The sequence below is a fragment of the Equus caballus genome, chromosome 8 (assembly GCF_041296265.1).
Source record: "Equus caballus isolate H_3958 breed thoroughbred chromosome 8, TB-T2T, whole genome shotgun sequence".
NCBI lineage: Eukaryota > Metazoa > Chordata > Mammalia > Perissodactyla > Equidae > Equus > Equus caballus.
This window is the reverse complement of record NC_091691.1, coordinates 101,328,961-101,353,470: the sequence shown is the minus strand read 5'-3', so window position 1 is coordinate 101,353,470 and position 24,510 is coordinate 101,328,961. Positions and strand designations below refer to the sequence as shown.

Sequence of the window (24,510 nt, the reverse complement as noted above, 5' to 3'; positions counted from 1 at the left end):
CCACTCACTGGGTTCAATTCAAGAATATAAAAAAATCAATCATCCAGGGGCTGGCCCCGTGGCCGAGTGGTTGGGTTCGCGCGCTCGCTGCAGGCGGCCCAGTGTTTCGTTGGTTCGAATCCTGGGCGCGGACATGGCACTGCTCATCAAACCACGCTGAGGCAGCGTCCCACATGCCACAACTAGAAGGACCCACAACTGAAATATACAACTAGGTACCGGGGGGCTTTGGGGAGAAAAAGGAAAAAAATAAAATCTTTAGAAAAAAAAAATCATCTGAAACATTACTATTAGCAAAAAAATATATACCTCCAAGTCATATCTAAACATTCTATTCTACGGATTGATGGACGTAAAATTTAACCAACTTCACATTCATCAGTCAAAGTTGTGGAAGTGACTATGTAGGTGTCTAATGCTGACAGATGGAAACATGGCCCCTTGGTTTGCTGTCAGAGTTGATATACACAGCAAGGATGCTATGTCCCGCTTATTCTCTGTCTGTTATTCCCTTTACTAAAACTTTCTATTCAATGAAATACTCTCCTCCACAAGCAGCATCCCTTCTAGAGTTCAACAATCCCCTTTTGATTCCAAAAATACGCAGCCTACCATCAAATGTCCATTTATCTTTCCTCAATCATTAACATATTTATCTTTAAAAAATAAAAACTTACCTTTTTGAGAACCTACAATTTGTCAGAAACCATAATGGAGATTCAACAAATGCTATCTTATTTAATTTCACATCAAGCCTCCAGGTAGGAATTACCCCAAGTTAAAAATAAAGAGAGCAGGGGCCAGCCCAGTGGCTCAGCGGTTAAGTGTGCATGTTCTGCTTCAGCGGCCTGGAGTTCGCCAGTTCAGATCCCAGGTGCAGACATGGCACCACTTGGCAAGCCATGCTGTGGCAGGCATCCCACATATAAAGTAGAGGAAGATGGGCACGGATCTTAGCTCAGGGCCAGTCTTCCTCAGCAAAAAGAGGAGGATTGGCAGCAGATGTTAGCTCAGGGCTAATCTTCCTCAAAAAAAAAAGAAGATGATGATGACCTGGGAGTAAGCTTGAAGCATTTACCACCTCCCCACCAAGTTTGGGACAACTGAGCAATAAGGATAATGACTCTTATTGATTGTAATTTGTTAAACAGAATTCATGAGTCTATAGTGATTCTCAAGAAGAGAGAGAGAAGGAAAACTCCTCTTTACCAAAAATTACCAGCTCATATATGTGGAAATAATGTGAGAATCCTCATTTTCCAACCCTCAATGTAGTAACTGGTTTAGGCCAAGATCATTAGTAGATATGAAAATCATCTGGTAAAGGCTGCTGGGAACAGAACGTCGCATGATACTGCAGGACAACCCAGAAATTCCTCACAACTGCAAACGGAAATGTACAAACTGCCAAAAGCTCTAGAGGCCCCCCCTTAAATGAGTCATCAAACTCAGAACCACTTCCCATGAGACAACCTGACATTGTCTGCCTGCTGATGTGATGCAATATGAAGCATATCAATCATTCTTGCCAAAACATTTACTGAATTTAATCAGTCTCTAGAGCAGGGGTTCTCAAAGTGTGGTCCCCAGACCAGCAGCATCACCACCACCTGGGAATGTGTCAGAAAAGCAAATCCTCAGGCACCCCAGGACCTACAGGACAAGAAACCGTGGGAGTAAGCCTACAATGCATGCTAAGGAGTCCCGCACACTGATGTTACAGAAGCACTGTTTGAGAGCTCATTTTCATACGACAGGAAGTGCAGGAAATGAAGAGCAGTTACTGACTCAGGAGGTACAAATCCAGAATGTGGGGCACACTATAAACAACTGGCCTGGACTTTTCAAAAGCTCCATACTGTTAGGAAAAAGAAAAACTGTTAAGATTTCTCCAGATTAAAAGAAATTTAAAGAGATACCACCAAATGAAACACTTAAACCTTGATTGGTACCTGGATTCAAAAAAAGTGTTATAAAAGACATTCTTGAAAATGTTCTGGAATTAAATGGTGGTGATGTCTGCACAACGCTGTCAGTGTACTAAATGCCACTGGATTGTGCACTTTAAAATGGTGAATTATATGTTGTGTATTTTAACACAATTTGAAAAAAAATAAATTCTTAATACAACAGGAGATATCCAAAATGGGCTGGATATGCCATGTTATGAGTTAGCTAATTTTCTCAGTTGTGACAACAGTGATGTGGCTGAAGAATCATGCTTACTGTTGGGAGACCCACGCTGAAGGTCACTCGACCCACAACACACCGTGAAACAGTTCAGCACAGAGAGAGAGAAAGCAAATGGGGTATAATGTTAACAGCTGTTGAATCTCTATAGAATACTATTCTTTGGATGTTTCTGTATGTTTGAAATATCTAATAATGAACAATTGGGAAAAATGTATTCGAGGGAAAATAATTTTAAAGACCAAAACAGATGTCCTCTCTTTGTTGTTTCTTGAATCCCCGGCTTCTCCATCTTTTTTCCTACCATGTTCTCTAAGATCTGTGGTCATTTGGAAATTTGTCATCTTCATCATCATTACTCTCTTCTTTCTCTAGATCTCTTATACTCACAAGCCAACACTTTGGAAATGAAAGCCTTAAGAGGGAAGGACAACGATGAGTGCTACTCCAAAGAATCATGAATATCCAACAACACTAGGATTTCCATTCTGCTCTAGACTTTATGAAAATACATCCTCCTCAGTATAGAAGAGCTTTATATCTGCAGTTAGCTTTCTTTTTAGCAAACTTTTCAGGTAATTGTATTTCTATGTGCACAGGCATGTGTGGGCATGTACACGCACACATGCATGTGCACATGCATTTAGGTGGGTAAGTGCCAGTGAGTGTGTGTGCACGTGCATGGTGATGGTGCCAGATAGCGCTTTGCCTATTAGGATGCTGTGAGAAGGTCAGAAGGCAAGATCCAAAAGCCTCTGTTTTCAGGACTTTATTCTTAAAATAAGTATCTGGCTGTCAAGAATCCAAACATAAGTGTAATTCAGTGATAGAAAGTCCCTGGATAGAAAGTCCCCGGATGAGCTAATGCCAACCTGAGACCCAAGTTTCTCTACCGTCTTTTTAACATTTGTTAACTAAAAAGTACTCCGCAAGTGGATTAACCAAGTGGCTGAGCTATCCCTTATTGCTGGACAGACAAGATATTTACAATTTCCCATTAAATAATATTTCAGTGAAAGTATCTGTGCATAGAACATCTCCCATATTTTTACATGAATTATTTCAGATCTCTAGAACTAGAAGTGTTATATAAAGTCATAAGCTCTAAAACACTTGATATATATTACCAAACTGCACATTTAAACTCCAACCAATATGAGTGCCATGAATAATACCAAAAATACTAGAAGCAATTTTACCTAACCTCATCAGACTGAGGCTGAATACACTGCCCCTCTGCTTACATACGGGGGAAGACAATGGCATCTTGTTGTCATCGGCCCTACACACGCATGGTGTCATGGGATCGTATACTACTTACAAACTCTGGCTAAGACTGCCCCGCCTCTTGTACAGAAAATTCAGTTCAGCTGGGCACATTTTGGCTGTGTACAACCTTGGGCACCCTGCAGCCAGTGTGCTCTGCCTGTGGCTCCACACTCAGCAGTCCCGGCACCATCAGCCTCCTCACAGGGAAGTCTTTTATTGAAGACGCACTTTTTCACTGGCCAGAAGCTCAACGTGCCCCTTGAGCTAATGCTACCAAGACTATGACTGTTTTCATTAGTGATGTGGTCACAAAGCAGGATAGGTTTCCGGTGGTCTGCCTTGTCTAACTTGTTTTTGCCCGTAAACACTATTTTCAGTGAGCATTTCCACTGAACGAGGTTTTGCGGGAATGCATACACTATCTAACAACAGAAATGGCAATATTATTTCTGGAAGAGTCCATCTCTCCCATGTTGATTTGCCAAGCAATCTTTTAAATATATTAGAGTAACCTGAGGAATTGTTTTTTCCATTTTTAATGAAATCAGTACAACTTAAATATGGCTTCATATGCAACTTAATATCTGATACAACTTATCCACTCATAATTCATGCCCAAAGTTGTCTTTGCTACTTTTCAAAGAAGGCTATCTTTTCCCTACTAGATAAACTCTTAAATCATTTTGTTGAGTTCCAAAAGTAAGCAAACAAAAAAATCCTGTTAGAATTTTAAACATTATATTGAATTTATAAACAAGATTAGGGAAGAACTGGATGAGTAGGTAATACATAGTTTCATTCAAAAGTTCTTACGTTCTTAAAATTTTATATCTACACATCTGTCAAAACATTTTAAATAATTTTATTCTTAGATATTTTATCATTATAATGTTATCATAAATATATCTGTTTTTCCCATAGGATTTTCTAGTTTGACAATGCTAACTTATAGGAACTGTATTTATCTTGTATCAGTCATAAGTTACTTTCGCTCCAAGACTTTTTTAGCTCCAAGTACAATTTTGTGCCATCTATCTATTCTATGTTGGAGCTGGACCTGTCTCTGTAAAGGCAGTGACTTGCTCACAGCCCCAGCCCCAAGACAGCAGCCCCAGGTAGTCCCTGAGCAGGAGCGGGCGAGGCGAGCTTTCCACCTGTGACTGGACCTGTTGTCTGCAGCAACCTCAGAGCAGCTAATCCACAGGCTGTCCCAAAAGGTGGCTGAGCACAGTTAGTTGAATTAATCTCTTTAATATATTCTGCATTTAGTAGCTAATATTTTACTTATATAATTCAATCAATATGTGCTTGTTCTATCACAGATTACATGGTAAGAAAATTATCCTTGAAATTTTTTTCTAAAGTTTATCTGTAAACAGGCTGGGCCCATAGCCGTTTGAACAGGTAACTCTCTGAGCTCTTTTTTTCTTTTTCTCTTATTTTTTTTGGTAAGGAAGATCCACTTTGAGCTAACAACTGTTGCCAACCTTCTTCTTTTTTCGCTTGAGGAAGATCAGCCCTAGGCTAACACCTGTGCCAATCTTCCTCTATTTTGTATGTGGGTTGCCACCACAGCATGGCTTGAGGAGTGGTGCACGTCCATGCCTGGGATCCTAACCTGTGAACCCAGGCCACCCAAGTGGAGCGCCCTGGACTCAACTACTACGCCATGGGGCCAGCCCCCTCTGAGCTCTTCTTAATAACAGTGGTAGGCAGAATAACAGATCCCCCCCGCCAACAGATGTCCTCATTCTACTCCTTAATGTTACGCTGCAAATACGTTAGGTTACAAGTCAAAAGAGAATTAAGGTTGCTAATTAGCTGACTTTAAGATATGAAGATTATCCTGGATAATCCAAGTGGGCCCAAAGGAATCACATGGGCCCTTAAGAGTGGAAGAGGAAGGCAGAAGAATGGGGGTTGTAAAAACACGCCATGAAGCAGGGGCAAGAGGGATGGTAGTGTGAGGATTCACTGCCCTGTTGTTGGCTCCGAGATGGGGTGCCATGAGCAAGGACCACAGACAGGCCTTTAGGAGCTAAGGGTGGCCCCCAGCCGACAGCCAGCAAGGACACAGGACCTTAACCCTACAACCACATGTATGAAATGATTCTCCCCAGGGCCTACAGAAACGAATGCTGACACCTTCATTTTAGCCCCGTGAGACAATACAGTCCTGATCTATAGTATTAGGAGATAATAAATTTATTTTAAGACACTAAGTTTGTAATAATCGTTACAGCAGCAATTGGCAACTACAGTCACGTGTCACTTAATGATGGGACATCTGCAAAATGCACCATTAGGCAATCTCGTTGTTGTGTAAACATCATAGAGTGTGTAAGTACACTCTAGATGGTGTAGCCTGCTGTACACATAGGCTCTATGGTACTAATCTTAAGGACCACCATCATACATGTGGTCCATCATTGACCGAAACATCGTTGTGCAGTGCACGCCTGCCTGTACTACAATTACATAACAACTAATGGCATGGTTTTGTTTTCTTTGTATTCTGAGTCAATTTGATAATCCTGCTTTCCACTACCTGGCTCTCATCTCTCTCACTTACTTGAAACATAATCCTCCAATAAGACAGGGTTCTAAGTAGAAGACACTGGTATGGGCAAGTTGCATCCCAGCAAAACTAAGAGATGTTCTGTACGCAGGAGACAGAAGAGTGTGGAGAGCCTTTCACTATAGCTCTCCCATGCACTGCAGTGGTTCAAGGTAGAGAGAATTAGGCACTGAGGGGAACCGACACTCAGCACTGGCAAAGATTCACTGGGCAATCACCTACTAGACACAGGGACCTACACACAGTGGCTCACCCTCACCCTATAAAACAAAGAATAAGCCTAAAGAGACTGTGAGTTGATCTTTAGCAAACACTAACTACTGAAAGATCTCTCCTCCTCCCAGGATTATTAAATATTCAAGATAAAAACCATGGGACCTCTGAAAGTACCAGAGTATAAGAGTACATTACGCTTAGGAGCCCAAGGAAGATCATCTCTCAACATCATCACAGGAATGTGAACAAACACTCAGAAAGCCATTTGGCTACACTGAGTATATACACTCAGTGAAGGACTTGCTGGGCACCAAGCAAGTACCTACACTGAGAACACAATGGTCAGTAACAAAAAGACACACCCTCTAACTCATGGGGCTCAAAGTCATTAATCAATAAATGTAAAATGACAGCAGTGGCAACTGATGAGACAGTTACCTAGTACTAGGAGGGTGATGCCTGCATTCAAAGCTGAAAAGGACAGGAGGGATGCAGCCAAAAGACAGCTGCATTCCAGGCAGAGGAGCAGGAGTGTGGAACGACATGGTGTCCTGAAAGATGAGAAAGGAAGCAGGGGCAGCCGCACAGAGGTCAGCATCAGGGCACCTCACAGGCCTGGAATGTCAGTAGGAACCTGGCAGTGAAGGCCCTTGCAAATCACAGGAAGGACAGCCATTGCAGAGAAGGAGCAAACACGCAAGTCACTCTGCATTCTAGCCGCCCTGGAGAACTGGTCAGGACAGAGGCCGAGGCCAACCAGGAGGCGGCTGTCAGAGTTAGGGCAGAGCTATGGTGCTTGGACGAAGCAGCTGGAGTGAAAACGGAGAGAAATGGATGAATTCAAGATATTTAAGAGCCAGGACAGACAGAAATAGATGATAAGTTAGCTATGTGCCCAGAGGACACAAGAGGCCTAAGGATACTCTCTGTACAGGAGGATGGATGGCAGGACCACTCAGTAGAGTAGAAAACACTAGCAGGAGCAGGATTCTGACAGGAGAGGGGAATCTTGGGTTTGGTTTTATTCATTTTCAGTTTGAGGTCTCTATGAAATATGAAGTAGGCAGCTAGAATAAATAGGTTTGGCCTTGCAAGGACAGGCAGTAGCTGGAGAGCTTACTGGTAGAAGAGAATTTAAGTTCTAAAGAACAGGACTATTTTTCTGCCTCACCAGCTCCTCTTTCTTTAGGAATCTGGCCCACTCCCCACCCAACCCGAAGGACTGCTATATAATTGCATAGGGAGCTCAAATCCCAATGGTTGGTGGGGAATGGCATCCAACCAAGCTAAGCCACAGTTGTTCAAAAATTCTGGAACTGGAGTTGAGAAAAAGACAGTCTCCCTCCAGGTAACTAAAGCTATTAACTCCTGTGGGAGAGCTGTTGGAGGTCGACGCCACTATGTAGAGTAAGAAACCCAGAAGACCAGTCTTCCGAAAGAGAAGAAAGAAACATATACACATAAAATGAAAAAAAGGTTTCATGTAAAGATGGAAGATTAAATACATAACCTAATTTCAATGCCAAAAAAATTGATTTTTTTTTTTAAAGCTTAAACCTGCAAGAACAGAAAACAAAAGAGGAGAAAATAACAAAATGTAGGAAACCAGAAAGCAGATGGATAGATTGTAAATAACTAAGCAGATCCAAGAAAACAGAATCTGAAGCCAACAGTGCAGGCAGCAGAGATTGAGGCCATGAGAACCTCGGGATCCACAGGGCTGGGGCCTGGCAGCACTAGCACTCTACAAGTGGGTGTGGAAGCGTGTTAAAACACAAATGGACTGAAAGCTGTGAAGGAAATCTTTGGATCCCTACGTTGCCCCCTCCCCACACCCAACCAGGCAACTGCCCCTCCCCTCCTGCATAGAACTAGCCAAGTGTATCCTCCGGGGAAGGGAGGTCAGAAGAGAAACCAGGGAGCGAGGCTGTGCTGAAAACACCCGACTGAGTGAAGGAACAGTGACTGTGTGAGCCGACTGGACCTCTCTACCTGTGACCCTGCTAGTTAACATCAAGAGAAGGAGGAGGAGGAGAAAAAGGAGGAGAGAGCAGCATCAAACATTTATTGAAGCTTGGATTGTCAGGCATGAACTTAAGCACTTCACATATATTCATTTAATTTCTAGTTTTAGACAATTAACACAGGAAATTTTTACTATAAAAAAACAACAAAAACTCAAATGTCCACAGACAAATATGGTATATACCCACAATGAGATATTATTCACTTTAAAAAGGAAGGAAATTCTGATACAAGCTACAACATGAACTTGAAAACATGCTAGGTGAAATAAGCCAGACACACAACGCAGGATTCCATTTACATGAGGTGCTAAGAAGAGTCAAATTCATAGAAACAGAAGGTTGCAGAACAGTGTGAACATACTTAATGTCATTTAAGTTCACTGCATTGTGAACTTAAAATTGGTTACGATGGTAAATTTTGTTATGTATACTTCACCACAATTTTTAAAAAAAGAAAATATTTCTATGACTATTGTTGATGATACTCTGGCTCCTTGGCGCCAAGTAACCGCTGGAAGACAGAACACACCCAGCTAACTCCTAGACCGCGAGTTCTGCCTGTGCTTACCACGAGGGCCCCTTCTCCTCATCCTCCTGTTGGCTGCCGTAGTTTACGTGCTGCACTCGATACGATTATCCTAGAAAAGCCAAATCCTTATGCGTATGGCAAGTTCACTCAGGAGATGGATTATTCAGGGAACAGGTTTGTGAATTAGACCAAAAACCAGAATGAAAAACAACTCCTAACAGTTTCTGAGACAAACAGGCCCTGAAGAAGGGATGGCTAAAGCATACTGAGTCCTTACTACAGCCAGGCTCTCTGGAGGTCTGTACTCTGCATCACCGAAGACGAAAATTATAATGCAAATGAGAATCTGGGGGAAATGTTTGTAACGCATGACAGAAAAACGATTCTCTATAAACAGTTCTTACAAATCAATGAAAATCAATAAAAAAGCAAACACTGATGAGCAAAGACAATTCACAACAGAAGAAATATAGCTATACTTACAAAATTATGTTCAACCACATTAGGGACTCCAGCCCCTTCAATAAACACTGGAGTGCCTACTATGTGCTAGCGCTGTCCCAAGCACTGCAGGTACAGCCGCAAACAGGCACACAAACCCCTGCTCATATACAGCTTAAGTACTAACACAAGAAAAACAAGAAGTAAACAGGTTACATTACAAAGGGAAAAGTGCTAGAAAGACAATAAAGGAGGTGATAAGACGAAAAGTGACAGGAGGGGTCGTCCTTAGATCAAGGAAGCTGAGTCTCAAGAAAGTGACACCTGGGTGAAAAGCAGCCAACCAGGTGAAGGTCTAGGAAGACCGAGACGGAGCTGCAGAGCCCAGAGGGCTCCAGGAGTGGACAGAAAGCCAGTGTGGCTAAAGCAGGAGAGCCAAGGGGAGCAACACCAAATGCAGCTGAAGATGCCAGCAGGGGCAAATCCCACTGGCCTGGGAAGCGGCATAAGGAACTTAACTTTAATTCAAGTGGAAGGGGAAATCAGGGGAAGGTTTTAAACCTAGGAATAATGTTTGTTTTCAAGAAAGACTTTTACAACATGCAAATTAAAACAACTGAAACAAATAATTCTTAACCTTTGGCATGGTCAACAGTCTTAGATAACCAGGCACTCTTAATTGCTGGTAAGGATATGAACAACTTTTCTACAGAACAATTTGTCAAGATGCATCAAAAGCCTTTTTTTTTTAATAATCTAAGTAAAATTGAACCACAGGTTCCAATTATCCCACGGAAATTAAAAATGTATACAAGATTTATCTACAAAGATGACCTGTTTAAAAACACAGCCAAGGGGCCGGCCACGTGGCCGAGCGGTTAAGTTCGCGCACTCCATTTCGGTGGCCCAGGGTTTCACTGGTTCAGATTCTGGGCACGGACATGGCACCGCTCATCAGGCAACACTGAGGTGGTATCCCACATGCCACAGCTAGAAGGACCCACAACTAAAAATATACAACTATGTACCGGGGGGCTTTGGGGAGAAAAAGGAAAAATTAAAAAAAAAAAAATCTTTAAAAACACAGCCAAAAATAATAAAACCTTAATATCAGTGATTAGACCTAGTTAAATATATGATGGAATACCATATTGTCACTAGAAATATTAAGGTAGAAAACTTTTTGTTGAAAGCAAATGTGTTAGGAGAAGGAACAGTCACTTATTCTCATCCCTCTTGGAACAGCCTACTCCACTCCACTAATGGAAATGATACTCATTTGAGTCTCTTCGTATGCTCTTTTACAAGACAACTCCAATTACTGTTGATGCCATCAGAGAACATCCCTACGACAAGCCACTAGTTATTTTAGATGATTTAGGCACAAAATTACATGATCTGTCAAGTAACAGGCCTAAAGCAGAATATCTTTCCTCTTAAAAATTCCTTTTTTCTTACTTCTCTGTGTAAGATCACTTCTTTTACAACAGCCAACTAGAAGATGAATATTTATATAAAATGCAATTAAAATTCAAAACACCACTTAAATATATTATAATATAGTATACAAAATGAGATTTTTAGTCTTTTTCATTAAGTTCTTTCAGTAATTGCATTGCATTTTAGCAAAAGTCACAATCTTATCAAGTTTCATGCTAGAAAAGCAGTACAATGAGTCTGGTAGATAATGAATATAAGCAACATCATGTTTAGTAACCTCGACTTCAGAAGTGGAGCCTTTGAACTGGCAAGCAATTTATTCCATTTCCAAAGCAATTTTCCTATTGTATTGAAAATCTTAGCTCAGTATTTAGAAACAATAAGATGATGAATAATGGATTTTTTTCAGAGACAGGATAAGCAGAGAATCTTAAGTATCTTTGTTGCCTGGTGTCACACACACTTAATTGGTTTGTCACTCAAGAAAAATCAACGTTTCCAGCAATTAAGTATAATTCTGGAAACATATTTTTAAAATGAGTAAAAACAATGTGAACAAAGACGACAGAACGAATGATACTAAACCCAAGAGTACTGCCACGCTAGGAAATGAAGACAGCTATTTTAACTGCTGCCAAAGGATTAAAGAAAATTAGCAACTTTCAACAAAACACTCAAGTGCTAGAAGGCGCATAATTTACACAGATCTAAGTAAAAGTAGGTCAATACGATAACTAGCTTAAACTCATATTTTTACCTTAAGTATCTAACAGACTTATTGTTTCCATTTTGATAGGAAACGTTTCTGAGAAGTCAACTGATATTAAAGGAGAAAGACATTTAAAATACGCCTAATGTTTAAAACTTCTTTAAGAAAAATAAATATTTCCCCCTTTGCCTGCATATTAATAGAGTAGAAAAACAAAGCAACAAAGTACAATAAAGAAACATGTATAGTCCCTTCATCAAATACAGCTTCCAAGTTCAACCATGTCACTGATGAGTCATTGAAAAGGAGGAAAACCATATAAATCACCAAGAAATTGGAACTCTTTCCCTTCTACAGCAGCAGAGGAGATAAACAGTGGACTAGTTTAAAAAAACAATTAATGGAACAGTGCCTGAAAAGCATGCCATGACCTCAGCAGCAAAAACAAGCAACAAGGATAGGGGTCAGTTAGTCCCTCAAGCTGAGATTCGACCCCCACGTGAACTACGTACACAGTAACCTCAGAGTCACTGACTCCTCTTCTAAAACGTTCTGTAAGAAACCTGAATACCAATTTCTTGATATAAGAAATTACATCAACACTATACATAAGTTGAGACAAACTTCCAAATTAGAGTCAATGGTGCAATGCCTAGTATTATGTAAATACCAATCCAGAAATTTAAAGACAAGCAGACCAGTTAGCTCTGGACACATACTCCAGTTGCCTAAAACTATGATGTCCCCAATCACCAACTCTACCCTCATGCTAATACTGTCAGTTGCAGAAAACAAAGTGAAACTTCTTCATTCTGGTAGGTGTAAAGAATTTTGTAAAACTGAGCAAACTACAGGGGCCGGCCCAGTGGTGTAGCGGTTAAGTTCACGCATTCTGCTTTGGTGGCCCGGGGTTCAGATCCCAGGCATGGACCTACACACCATTCATGAAGCCACTCTGTGGTGGTGTCCTACATACAAAATAGAAGAAGACTGGCACAGATGTTAGCTCAGCGACAACCTTCCTCAAGCAAAAAGAGGAAGATTGGCAACAGATGCTAGCTCTGGGCCAATCATCCTCATCAAAAAGAAAAGAAGAAGAAGAACAAGGAAAAGTGGTTGCCCACAATGCCTAAGTTAAAAAAAAAAAATGAGTGAACTACAGATCCTTTTAAAAGAAATTCTATAGACCTTAAGAATATGTCTCTGATTCCAAGGAATCCTGGGCACTTTGATAAATGCTATCTTAAGAATAATTCTGTACGTTAAAAAAGCTTTTCAATTGTAAACCATCAAGGCAAAGGAAAAGTTTCATCTTTACAGCTACTGAAGTATTTTTTATATTATCATAATAGTAAAATTTTTAAGATTCAGAGATAATTGTATATAGACCTCAAAATGAGAAAACTAACATTAAAAAAATTGTATTGCTTCTACCAAGAAACACACTAATATTTTAGAGATAATCAGACAATAGCCATCTGTTCTCAGCATGAGTCTCTTTCTAAACACTACAGTTTAACTATTATAATATTGCAAATGCCTCTAGGCAGGGCCAATAGCCACACTGCAAAGAAGAGGAAGGAGAAGGTACTAACAGAAATGGATAAACAAGGTAAGATCCAATGTCATTCACTCTTCATTCAAACCGTGAAGATAACTTGAATGGCACAGGTACCTACCATTTAAAAGACAGAAATGAAAAATATCAAATTAACAAATACCTTACTTTTACTCACATACTCATAATTCAAAAGAGAAACAGATTCCTCACATTACTATATAGAAAATGATTTTAACAAGCAATTGCATTCCTGGTGAACTATTAAATACTATGTGTGGTACACAACATTTCATTTACCTAATAACATATTTTTAAAAAAACAGGAACATCCTCACCCTAGATAATATAGACAACAATATGATATTTTTTTTTAACATTTATTAAAACATACTCGAATCACATCTAATTCTTCCCCTGGAAATTTTCATAAAATACAAACCTAAAGATAAAAATTTTTACACAAATTGTAACAATTTACCAACATTATATTTTAAACATATTGTGTCCTAAACTGGTATGATTATAATGAAATAAAAATAATTTCACCTCAAGGAAAACCTGGGAGCCTTTAAAATACATTACTACAATTCTTCATACATAATGAGCATAAAATGACATTTTCATAAGGTAGAGGAAAAAGGCTTTCAAAGCTCACAAAGAAAAGTTCATATCAAAGCTGGCTTTTTTTTAACAATTAGCATTTGATTGCCAATGTGGAGAACAAGGCCGCATGATGTAAACTTTTGTTTTTGGTAAATATAAGACTATACTGTCTAATTTGCATTTTTTATTTTTTAGTTGTATTTTAATATATAACACACATTTCTCAAAATTAGAAATATTAGAAAAATCATAACTTTGATATAAAACAAACTACTCGCTTTACAGTTTTAAAGTATGAAACTACTGATTTGTTACATATTAAGTCAAAAGTACACTTAAAAATGGTTAGTTTGGGGCCAGCCCTGTGGCCAAGTGGTTAAGTTCACACGCTCCACTTCAGTGGCCCAGGGTTTTGCTGGTTCAGATCCTGGGCGCAGACATGGAATGGATCGTCACGCCACATTGAGGTAGCGTCCCACATGCCACAACTAGAAGGACCCACAACTAAAATATACAACTATGTACTGGGGGGATTTGGGGAGAAAAAGCAGGAAAAGAAAAAAAGATTGACAACAGTTGTAAGCTCAGGTGCCAATCTTTAAAAAAAAAAACAAAAAAAAAGGTTAGTTTGGTTACATATATTTCACCACAATAAAAAGTCTATAGAAACAAAGTGGGGGAAGAGACCAGGAAAGAGCAACCCAGAAAGAGAACTTTCAGATAGCAATGCCCATCCCCAGCCAAAGAAGACAGAAGAAAACCACAGCCCCTACCCCATCACTGGATGGCAAAGAGGGAAGGCAACCCAGCCTCTCACACTCCCAGCTGTAGGCAGACACCCTCCCACTGCCCTACCCACTGGGGCAGGGGTGGGACCTTTATCCCAGCAGGTCACAGACCTCCACCCCAACCAACCTAAGAGGCAGCCCTGCCCGTCCCTACCACTGTCAGAGGAGACTGCATGAGAGGCGAGCATTCCTGCTCTTCCCAGCCAAGGTGATGTCAGCAGAACCTCAGAGCCCACCTCTGCCCAGGGGTAACAGGGCACCCTCCCTTCCCAGGTGTCAAGGGGCTCTGTAGGCAACCTGGCCTTTCACTTCATCTGACACTCACAAGGCAGTGTCACCCAGCGCCCCGTCAAAGTGGTGTCAAAAGGAGGCCCTATAAAACAGAAGACTTCAAGTCCAGAGCTCCACAGCATAATCCCAAAGTGTCCAGGACACAATCAAAGATCACTTGTCATACCAAAAACCAGGAAAATCTCAACTTGAATGAGAAAAGAAAATCAACAGAAGCCAACATGAAAATGATGCAGGTGTTGCAACGACAAGGATTTTAAAGCATACATTATAAAAATGTTTCAATAGGCAATTATGAACATGCGAGAAGCAAATGAAAAAAACACAGTCTCAGCAAAGAAATACCTAATATGAAAAAGAATCAAAGGGAAATTTTGAAACTAAAAAACTGAATAACAGAGATTAAAAAACTTAACAGATAGGCTCAGCATGAGAATGGAGAAGAGAGAGGAAAAATCAATGAACTTGAAGACAGAACAACAGAAACTGCCCAATCTCAAGAGAAAATGGACTTAAAAACACATGAGCAGAAATTCATGACTGTATGGAACTACAAGAAAAGATCTCACAGGGTGTCACTAGAGAATCAGAAGAAGAGACGACAGAGTATTCACACAAAACAGTATTCAAACCCATAATGACTGAGAACTTCTCATCTGACAAAAGACATAAACTTAGATCCAAGAAGCACAGTGAACCCCAAACAGTATAAACTCAAAAAAAATCTATGCAAAGACCCATAATAATCAAACTACTGAAAACAAAATGAAAAGAAAAAAGCTTGAAAGTAGTGAGAAGTGACATCTACCTACAGGGGAAAAAAAAATTCAAATGACATCAGATTTCTCATCAGAAATCATGGAGGCCAGAAAAAAGTAACATAATATTTTCAAGTGCTGAAAGAAAAGAATTGTCAAACTCAAACTGTACATCTGGTGAAATTATCCTTCAGGAATGAAGGGGAAATAAGACATCCTCAGATGAAAGAAAACTAAGAGAATTTAGTAGAAGGTCTGTTTCCAGCAGACCTAACCTAAAAGAATAGCAAAGGAATTCTTAGAACAGAACAGAAATAATAAAATAAGCAAATTTGGAACATCAGGAAATAAGAGTACAACAGAAATAGCAAAAGTATCAGTCAATACAACAGGTTTTCCTTTTCCTCTTGAATTTTCTAAGTTATAGTCAAGAGACAAAACAAAAACTATAACAGTTTGATGTACGGTTCTAATTGTATGTAAAGAAAATGTTTATGAACTTTTACATATGTAAAACCTACATATAATTTAAGAAGATAATTCCATTACTAAGAGGGGGGAATATAAGGATGTAAAGAGGTAAGGATTCTACACCTTACTCAAACTGATAAAATATTGACAACAGTATACTCTAATGAGTTAGGTATGTATAATGTAATACCGAGAACTACCACTAAATGATATTTATACAAAGAGCTACACTGAAAAACACTGTAGGTAAATCAAAATGAAATTTTTAAAAATGCTCAAGTAACCCACAAGAAGGCAGGAAAAAGAAAACAGAAAGAAAAAACACAGAAAACAAAAGTAAAATGGCAGACGTAAGCCTTAACTTATCATTCATTACACTGACCATAAATGTTTGTTCTAAATATATCAATCAAAAGACAGAGACTGGCAAAATGGATAAAAAATATAAACCAACCATAAGCCAGCTACAAGAAACTCACTTCAAATATAAGTAGGTTGAAATTAAAAGGATGGAAAATTATACGCCAAGCAAACATTAATTAAAAGGATGCTGGGGCCAGCCCCACGGCCAAGTGGTTAAGTTTACACACTCTGCTTCAGTGGCCCAGGGTTTCGACGGTTCAGATCCTGGGCACAGACATGGCACCACTCATCAGGCCATGTTGAGGCAGCGTCCCACGTGCCACAACTAGAAGGACCCACAACTAAAATATACAACTATGTGCTGGGGGGATTTGGGGAGAAAAAGCAAAAAAAAAAGGAAAAAAGAAGATTGGCAACAGTTGTTAGCTCAGGCGCCAATCTTTAAAAAGAAAGCAAGTAAGCAGGAGTGGCTATATTAATGTCAGATAAAGTAAAGAGCAAAAAATTTACTAGAGACAGACAGGGAAATTACAAAATGATATGAGTCAGTCCATGAAGAACACAAAGCAATCCCAACCATGTATGCACCCAACAACAGACCTGCAAAGTACGTGAAGCAAAACTTGATAGAACTAAAAGGAGAAAAAGGCAAGTTCATGATTACAGTTGGAGAATTTGACAACCCGCTCTCAACAACTGATACAACTAGACAGTAAACCAGAAAGGACAGAAGAATTCAACAGCATTAACCAACAGGATCCAGTCAACATTTCAGAACACTTCACCCAACAAGAGCACAAGACACTTTCAAGAACCCCAGGAATTCTTATCAATACAGACCAAATCTTTCATTACAAAACAAATTACTTCAAATTTAAAATAAGTGAAATCACACAAAGCGTGTTCTTTGACCACTAAGGAATCACACTAGAAATCGGTAGCAGAAAGATAACAGTAAATTTTCCAAACATACTTGTAAATAACCCATGGGTCAGAGAAGACATCTCAAAGGAAATCAAAATACCAAAATTTGTGTGTCACAGGTAAGTCAGTGCCAAAAGGAAAATTTACAGTACGAAATGCTTACATTAAAAAAGAAGCCTACAGGGGGCCAGCCCGTGGCCAAGTGGTTAAGTTCGTGTGCTCTGCTTCAGCATCCCAGAGTTTCACCGGTTAAGATCCCGGGCACGGACATGGCACCGCTAGTCAGGCCATGCTGAGGCGGTGTCCCACATGTCACAACCAGAGGCACTCACAACTAGAATATACAGCTGTGTACTGGTGGGCTTTGGGAGGAGGAGAAGAAGAAGAAGAAAAAAAATAGTCTCCAATCAATAATCTAAGCTCCCACCTTAAGAAACGAGAATGAAAAGAGAAAAGCAAACCTAAAGCAAGCAAAAGTAAGGAAAAACAAAGAGCAGAAATTAATGAAATTGAAAACAGAAAGCTATAGAGAAAATAAGTAAAATAAAACACGGCTCTTTGAAAAGATCAAACCTCTAGCAAGACTGACCAGTAAAACAAGTGAAGGCACAAACCACCACCTGAATGAAACTCCATCAAAAGGGTAATAAGGGAGGACTACGGACAACTCTACACACAGATCTGGCAACGTATCTGAAATGGATCAACTGTTCAAGGGCACAAACTATCACAACTCACCCAATATGAAACACAACATTTGAATAGCCCAGTAACTGTTAAAGAAACTGAATTTGTAAATTAAAAGGCCCAAAAAAGAAGTCTCAAGGCCCAGATTGTTTCACTGGAAAAGTCTACCAAACATTTAAAGGAGGAACAACTCTACTCAATGTCTTCCAGAAAACAGAAGAGAAGGGAGTATTTTCCAACTCATCTCATGAGGTCAGGTATCAGGGGTAAAATCTGACAGCCATTGCCACTCTACTCATGAAATTTAAAGTCTAAGGAGAAGATAAGCATTTATAGTCAAGTGCAGTCAGTGCTACAAGGGGAAACAGGGTACTATAGGAGCCTGGCAGGGGCATCTAACTCTATCCTGGCTGGGGTTGAGATCAAGGAAGCCTTCAGGATTAGTTTTAGATGTTGACAAAGTCAGGAACACAGCCACTGAAAAATGAAGATGTGCAAATGCCAGAAGAAATAGCTAGAAGAGCCCAGAGTAACTGCCTCTGGGATGAGAGGCTAGGGTAAAGGAGAATGAATAAGTGGGAAAGAGAGCCACAGTATCTTAAAGCAAAACTTTTACCGCTATTAAATTTTTTAAACCATATGCGTTACCATGATAAAATACAACCAAACTTCACAGAATAATGTGGAAGCACAACTTCCAGTCAACATCTATTTCTCCCTGCTCCTCTCACCTCAGTCCATCTATAAACCTTGGAAATAAAGCAGGAACCAAGCAAAAGAGACCTCTGGAAGGCAGTAAGAAAGCAGCAGTGAGAGGAAGAGAGTCAGGATGGTTTGCAACCCAGGAGTGGAGGAACACAGCAGCAGGATGTCTTACATACCCCCACCCAAGAGAAGGAAGGACACAGGTGCAGGGTTTCCTAACCTCCAACCGAGCAAGAGAAGGCAGCCCAGGAAGGTCATTCCTCCCCTAGATAGGACGACAGTCTACTACCACCAGCAAAAGAGATCAACAAGTGGTCACAGGAAGCAGCATCCTTCCCCAGGGCCTGAGACTCCCCTGGGACACGGGGACATCTGGGCAGCACTACTTAGGGGGACCTCACCGCAACAAGAGGTCAGAGACCTCAAGAACCTTCTGTGTCCCCACAGGCCTGAGATTCCCCTCTCGCTAGGGGAGCAGCCAGGCAGCACTGACAAGTGCAACCCCACCAGAGAAGCAGCCAGCCTAGGAAACTGTTTCTCTCCATGGCTCGAAGTCCCCTCCCTGTCCTAAGACACTAGAGCAGCAGGAGGCCACACCAAGAGGGATCTGGCCACAGAGGTGCTGAGATTCCTCTCCTACCCAGACACACCAGGGTAGCCAGGGGGCACATACAGAGGGTCATACAGCCACAACCACTGCCCAGCTAATGAAGCCTCCTCATCCACATGGGATGACACTTTCATCTCTTACTAAGAGACATCAGCCTGGGAAAATCCCTTCTTCCCCTCAGTTGCACAAGCAGAGACAAGAAAAAGCCCCAGCAGCACCACATAAACCAAAGAAAACAAAGATCACAGCACAAAGGCCCTGAACATTAAACTGTCACTGGAACCACAGCCTACAAAGGTAAGCCAGAATCTATGTGCTAAATCTAAACAGGCAACTACCTGCTAAAGCTAAAGACCCAAATAGGAACCACAGGCTCCTGACGTAAGAGACAAAATGTTCAGGGCCAGCCCCGTGGCCAAGTGGTTAAGTTTGCACACTCTGCTTCGGCAGCCCAGGGTTTCGCCAGTTCAGATCCTGGGTGGGGACATGGCACCGCTCATCGAGCCATGCTGAGGCGGCATCCCACATGTCACAACTAGAAGGACCCACAATTAAAAATATACAACTATGTACCGGGGGGCTTTGGGGAGAAAAAAGAAAAATAAAATCTTTAAAAAAAATAAAAATAAAAGAGACAAAATGTCCAGAAGACAGTTGAAAACCACTGGTCATACCAAGGACCAGAACATTCACAGTGTGAATAAGACAATCAACTGACACCAAAACTAAGATTAAATCAGACACTAGAATTATAGCAAGCATTTCAAGCAACAAACATAAAAATGCTTCAACTATCAATTACAAAGTCTCTTGAAACAAAGAGAGATTATAAAACTAAAAAATACAGCAAGAGAAATAAAATCTCACTCAATGAGATCAATGGTAGAGTGAAGATCACAGAGGACAGAATCAGGGAACTTGAGAACAAATCAAAAGAATTTACACAATCTGAACAAAACAGAGAAAAGAAACTGAAAGAAAAAAAAAAGAACCTAAAAGAATTATGTAACACTAACAAAACATCCAACATTTGTATTACTGGAGTCCCCAACGTAAGGAGAAAGAGAGTGGAAACAAGGGTACTTGAAGAAACAATGGCTAAAAACTCCCTAAATTTAGTGAAACAAAAACGAACAGATTCAACAAAAAGCTTAGTGAATGACAAAAAAGATAAACCCAAAGAAATGTACACCAAGATACATCATAATTAAACTTCTAAAAACTAAAGACAACAAAAAAACTCGAAAGCAGCCAGAGAGGAAAGACCCATCGCCTATCAGGGAACACTGATTCAAATGACAGTGACTTCTAATCAGAACCCATGCGGGCCGGAAGGAAGTGGAACAACAGTCTCCAAGTGCTAAGAAGCACCAGCCGGGAATCCTACATTCAATAAAACTGTCCTTCAGGAATGAAGGAGAAATAAAGACTTTTTAAGATGAAAGAAATCTCAAGGTTGGCTAAAGGAAGTTCTTCAAAAAGAAAGACTCTTGTACCATCAGGAAGGAAGGAAGGAAGAACAGAAAGAGCAAGAATACGGGCACGTACAATAAACTGTCCTGACCATGATCTGCACACATCAAAGTATAACACCATCTGATACTCAGGACACCACATTTAAAGACGGTGAGGATGGGGCCAGCCAGGTGGCATAGTGGTTAAGTGGGCACGTTCCGCTTTGGGGCCCAGGGTTTGCCAGTTCGGATCCTGGGTGCGGACACGGCACCACTTGACAAGCCATGCTGTGGTAGGCGTCCCACGTATAAAGTAGAGCAAGAGGGGCATGGATGTTAGCTCAGGGCCAGTCTTCCTCAACAAAAAGAGGAGGATGGACAGCAGATGTTAGCTCAGGGCTAATCTTCCTCAAAAAAAAATAAACACTGTAGAGGGCCCGCCCTGTGGCCAAGTGGTTAAAGTTCCATGCTCTCCACTTCAGCAGCCTAGGTCCACAGGTTCGGATCCCAGGCAAGGACCTACTCCACTCACCAGCCACGCTGTAGAAATGCCCCATGTACAAAAAAAGAGGACTGGCACAGATGTTAGTTCAGGACCAATCTTCCTCAGCCAAATAACAAAACAAAACAAAACTGTAGAGATCAAAAAAGTATTCAAGTAACCCAAAAGAAAGTAAGAAGAGAAAAAGAGGAATGAGAATCAGAAGAAACAGAAAACAGATGATAAAATGGCACACTTAAGTGCTAACATATCAATAGTTGCCTTAAACATAAATGGTCTAAACACACCAATCAAATGACAGAGACTGACAGAGTGTGTGAGGGGAAAACACAATCCAACAAGAAACACTACAAATTCAACACAGATTGAAACCTAACACTATGCAAACACTAACCCACAAAAAGCAGGAGTGGCCACATGAGTGTCCACTGAAGTAGACTTCGGAGCAGGAAAACTACCCAGGACAAGAACAGAGACGACCCACCCTGAAGACAAGGCATCCTAAACACACACGTACAATGACAGAGCCTCAACATCCAGGAGGAACTGATCTGCAAATTTTAACGGAAACCTACTGAGAAATAGATGGCGTATTTCCAAATAACGATCTCCTAAAATCAATCGCTCAGAGAATTACTAACGCAATTACTCTCATAGGGAACACCGGGAGGAAAGAAGTGGCACTTCTGAAGAACCCACTTCCCACCAAACACTAAAAACGGGCACCTACTGGGGCCGGCCTGGTGGCGAGTGGTTAAGTTTGTGCTCTCCCTTCCCCGGCCTGGGGGTCACAGGTCGGAGAGCGGACCCACACACCGCCCATCAAGAGACGCTGGGGTGGCGTCCCATATACCAAAAAAAAAGGAGGAAGACTGCCATAGGTGTTAGCTCAGGGACAATCCCCCTGACACAGAAAGAGGAAGGCTGGCAACAGGCGTTAGCTCAGGGACAACCTTCCTCACCAGAAAGATAAAAATAAAATTTTTTTTAAAAGGCACCTAAGTTCCCCTGTAACGCTCAGTAATCCCATTAAAAAAAAATATTGTCCCCTATTTTACAGCTGAGGAAATTAGGGAGCACAGTTTAAATAAGTTACTTAAGATCAAACGACTAGTAAGCAAATGAACCGACATGCAATTCAGCTCTACAGCGCTGTCCTACGGACTCCTTTGAACACGTTAGACCCTCTCAAATAGCCCAAACCAAAAATTATTCTAAAAACTCGAATTCTAAAATTCTGAAAACTAGATTTCGTATATTGAAATGTGTATTTTTTTCCCAAGTTTTAAAGGTTAACTGCTTCTGCAAATCCTCAGGAATAAAACTTTAGTAATCATAAAGGGCAATATCTCCCCTTTTGATGTTTCTTTTTCTCATTACATAAAACGTAGTATTCTCCGCGTGAGAAATAAGTTGAACTGAGCTGAAACCAACCAGATAGGAGACTTCCACTCTAAAGCAAAGGGCCGAGCATTTTGACCTCCCCCTAAACCCACCGTAGCCCATTACACGACGCAGCCTTTCCGACCTCCGCCCCGGCCCTAAAAGGGCACAGCGCGTCGGCCGCGGGCGCCGCGGAAGCTCCGGGCTCAGCGAGAAGCGCCCCGCGCCCGTGACGCCGACTAGGAGCGGCACCTGCCGTCCTCACGGTCTACGCCGCACGGGAGGCGCCGGGCCCCGCGGTCGCTGCGGGACGCGCGCTCGGGGCTTGGCTGCCCCGGGAGCAGCCCCCGAACCCACGCTGCGACTGATCTCCGCCCGGGACGGGGTGGGCGCAGGCCGCCGGCCGGGGCTCGGGACGGAACCGGGACGGACCCGGGACGGACGGGGGGCGCGGGGAGGCGGCGCGGCCCGTCGTTACCTGCCGGGCCGCTCGGCCCCGGGCCCCGCCGCGCTGTAGTAGGCCGCGCGCTTGCGGCTGGCCACGGCCGCTGCGCCTCGCACCGGGTACAGGGGGATCTGGTCCGCCATGTTCGGCCGCACCGGCCCGCTCCTCCCCGCGCCCGTCGATCCGCCGCCTTTCCCCGCCCTCTTCCGTCAACTCCAGCCCGGCTGAGGCGCCGGCCCGCTCTGCCCTTCCTTGATTGTCGGAGCCTGACGGCGTCACTGTGTGTCGGAGCCCGATGACGTCCCCGCGCGGCGCGGGCGCCAGCAGGAGGAGGTGACGCCCCGAGGCCCCGCCCGGGCGCTGGGCCGTGTGCGCGTGCGCCTGCGCCGCGGGCCGTCTTCCCGGAGCGCGTGGGCCGTGGGAGCCGTCCCTCGTGTCTGGAGCAGGCCGACTCCTCTCGGCCGGCGCGCGCCTGCCCCGAGGGCCGCAGTGAAAGCCCGGCTGGGCACCTGCCGGGCCCCTGCGCAGGGGCGGGCGCGTCTCCGCGCGCGGAGGCCGTCGGGGACCCCGCGCGACGCGGCCCTGCACCGCGGGACCCCGGCCGCGCGCCTGCCCGCGCTCTCAGCCGCAGGGGGCCCTGCACCCCGGACCCCGGCCGCGCGCCTGCCCGCGCTCTCAGCCGCAGGGGGCCCTGCACCCCGGACCCCGGCCGCGCGCCTGCCCGCGCTCTCAGCCGCAGGGGGCCCTGCACCCCGGACCCCGGCCGCCCGCCTGCCAGCGCTCTAGCCACAAGGGGCCCCGCGGCGCGCGCCCTCACAGCCACCCGGTGGAGGCCGCGCGCTGCCCTCGGGCTGGGGACGCCGCGATCGCGCCCGGGCGCGCGGAGAAGCCGAGGGCACGCGCTCCCGGCGCTCCGCGGCGGGTGAGTCGTGCTTGGGGCTCACAGCCGCCTGCAGGGCGTGCCGGGACTCGGACCCCTCTCCGGGTGGCCGAAGGGCCTCCCCGCTTCTCCCTCTGCTGGGAGCCGTGGAGGAGCCGCGCCCCCGAATGTGCGCTGTGTAACCTGCGCAGTCCCCCAAGCTGCTCCGCGTGCAGCACCATCCACGGCTGGACCCGAGGCTCTCCCGCTCCCGGCCTCGGACCTTCCTCACGTCCCGGAGACCCGTCCTGCCGTCCCCTCGGCGGTCTGTCCTGTCCCGCGTATCCCGCTCTTTTCCCGACCTCAGAGGGTGAAACAGTGTCCAGGGCTAATTCCATGGACTCCTTGCTCCGCCCGTACTTTGAGTTTCTGGTATCTTTAATTCCTCCTTCCGTCTCAGTCTATTCTACATGCAAATACGTTCAGGTTTTTCCTATACTTAAAAAATTCCCTGGATTTCATTATTCCCATAAATTGCCTCCAGAGAGTGGTCTAATAGTGAAGTCTTCAGAGAGTTCTCAATTTTGCTATTAGGTTGTTAGTTTATATTTAAATGTTGTTAATTTATAGGTTAGGAATTTGGTCTGAACTCTTTCCATATTTTAAACTTGAGGTTTTCTTCCTGGCCAAATATGTGGTCAGATTTA

The 24,510-nt window shown here is 43.0% G+C and overlaps 1 protein-coding gene across 22 annotated transcripts in view; it reads right to left on the bottom strand.

Moving 5' to 3' along the window:
* ATP9B (ATPase phospholipid transporting 9B (putative)) overlaps positions 1-23,342 on the bottom strand; it is a 287,141-nt gene extending 263,799 nt beyond the window's left edge. For 12 of the 22 annotated variants that reach the window (XM_023648018.2, XM_070275892.1, XM_070275902.1 and 9 more), the window contains exon 1: positions 22,978-23,313. In XM_023648018.2, coding sequence (XP_023503786.1) covers positions 22,978-23,087 — 110 coding nt within the window. In that variant the 5' untranslated portion in view covers positions 23,088-23,313. Of the gene's footprint in view, positions 1-22,977 lie in introns of all 22 variants that reach the window. The other 10 variants (XM_023648020.2, XM_070275900.1, XM_070275903.1 and 7 more) reach the window with 6 other exon arrangements.
* Positions 23,343-24,510: the final 1,168 nt, after the last annotated feature.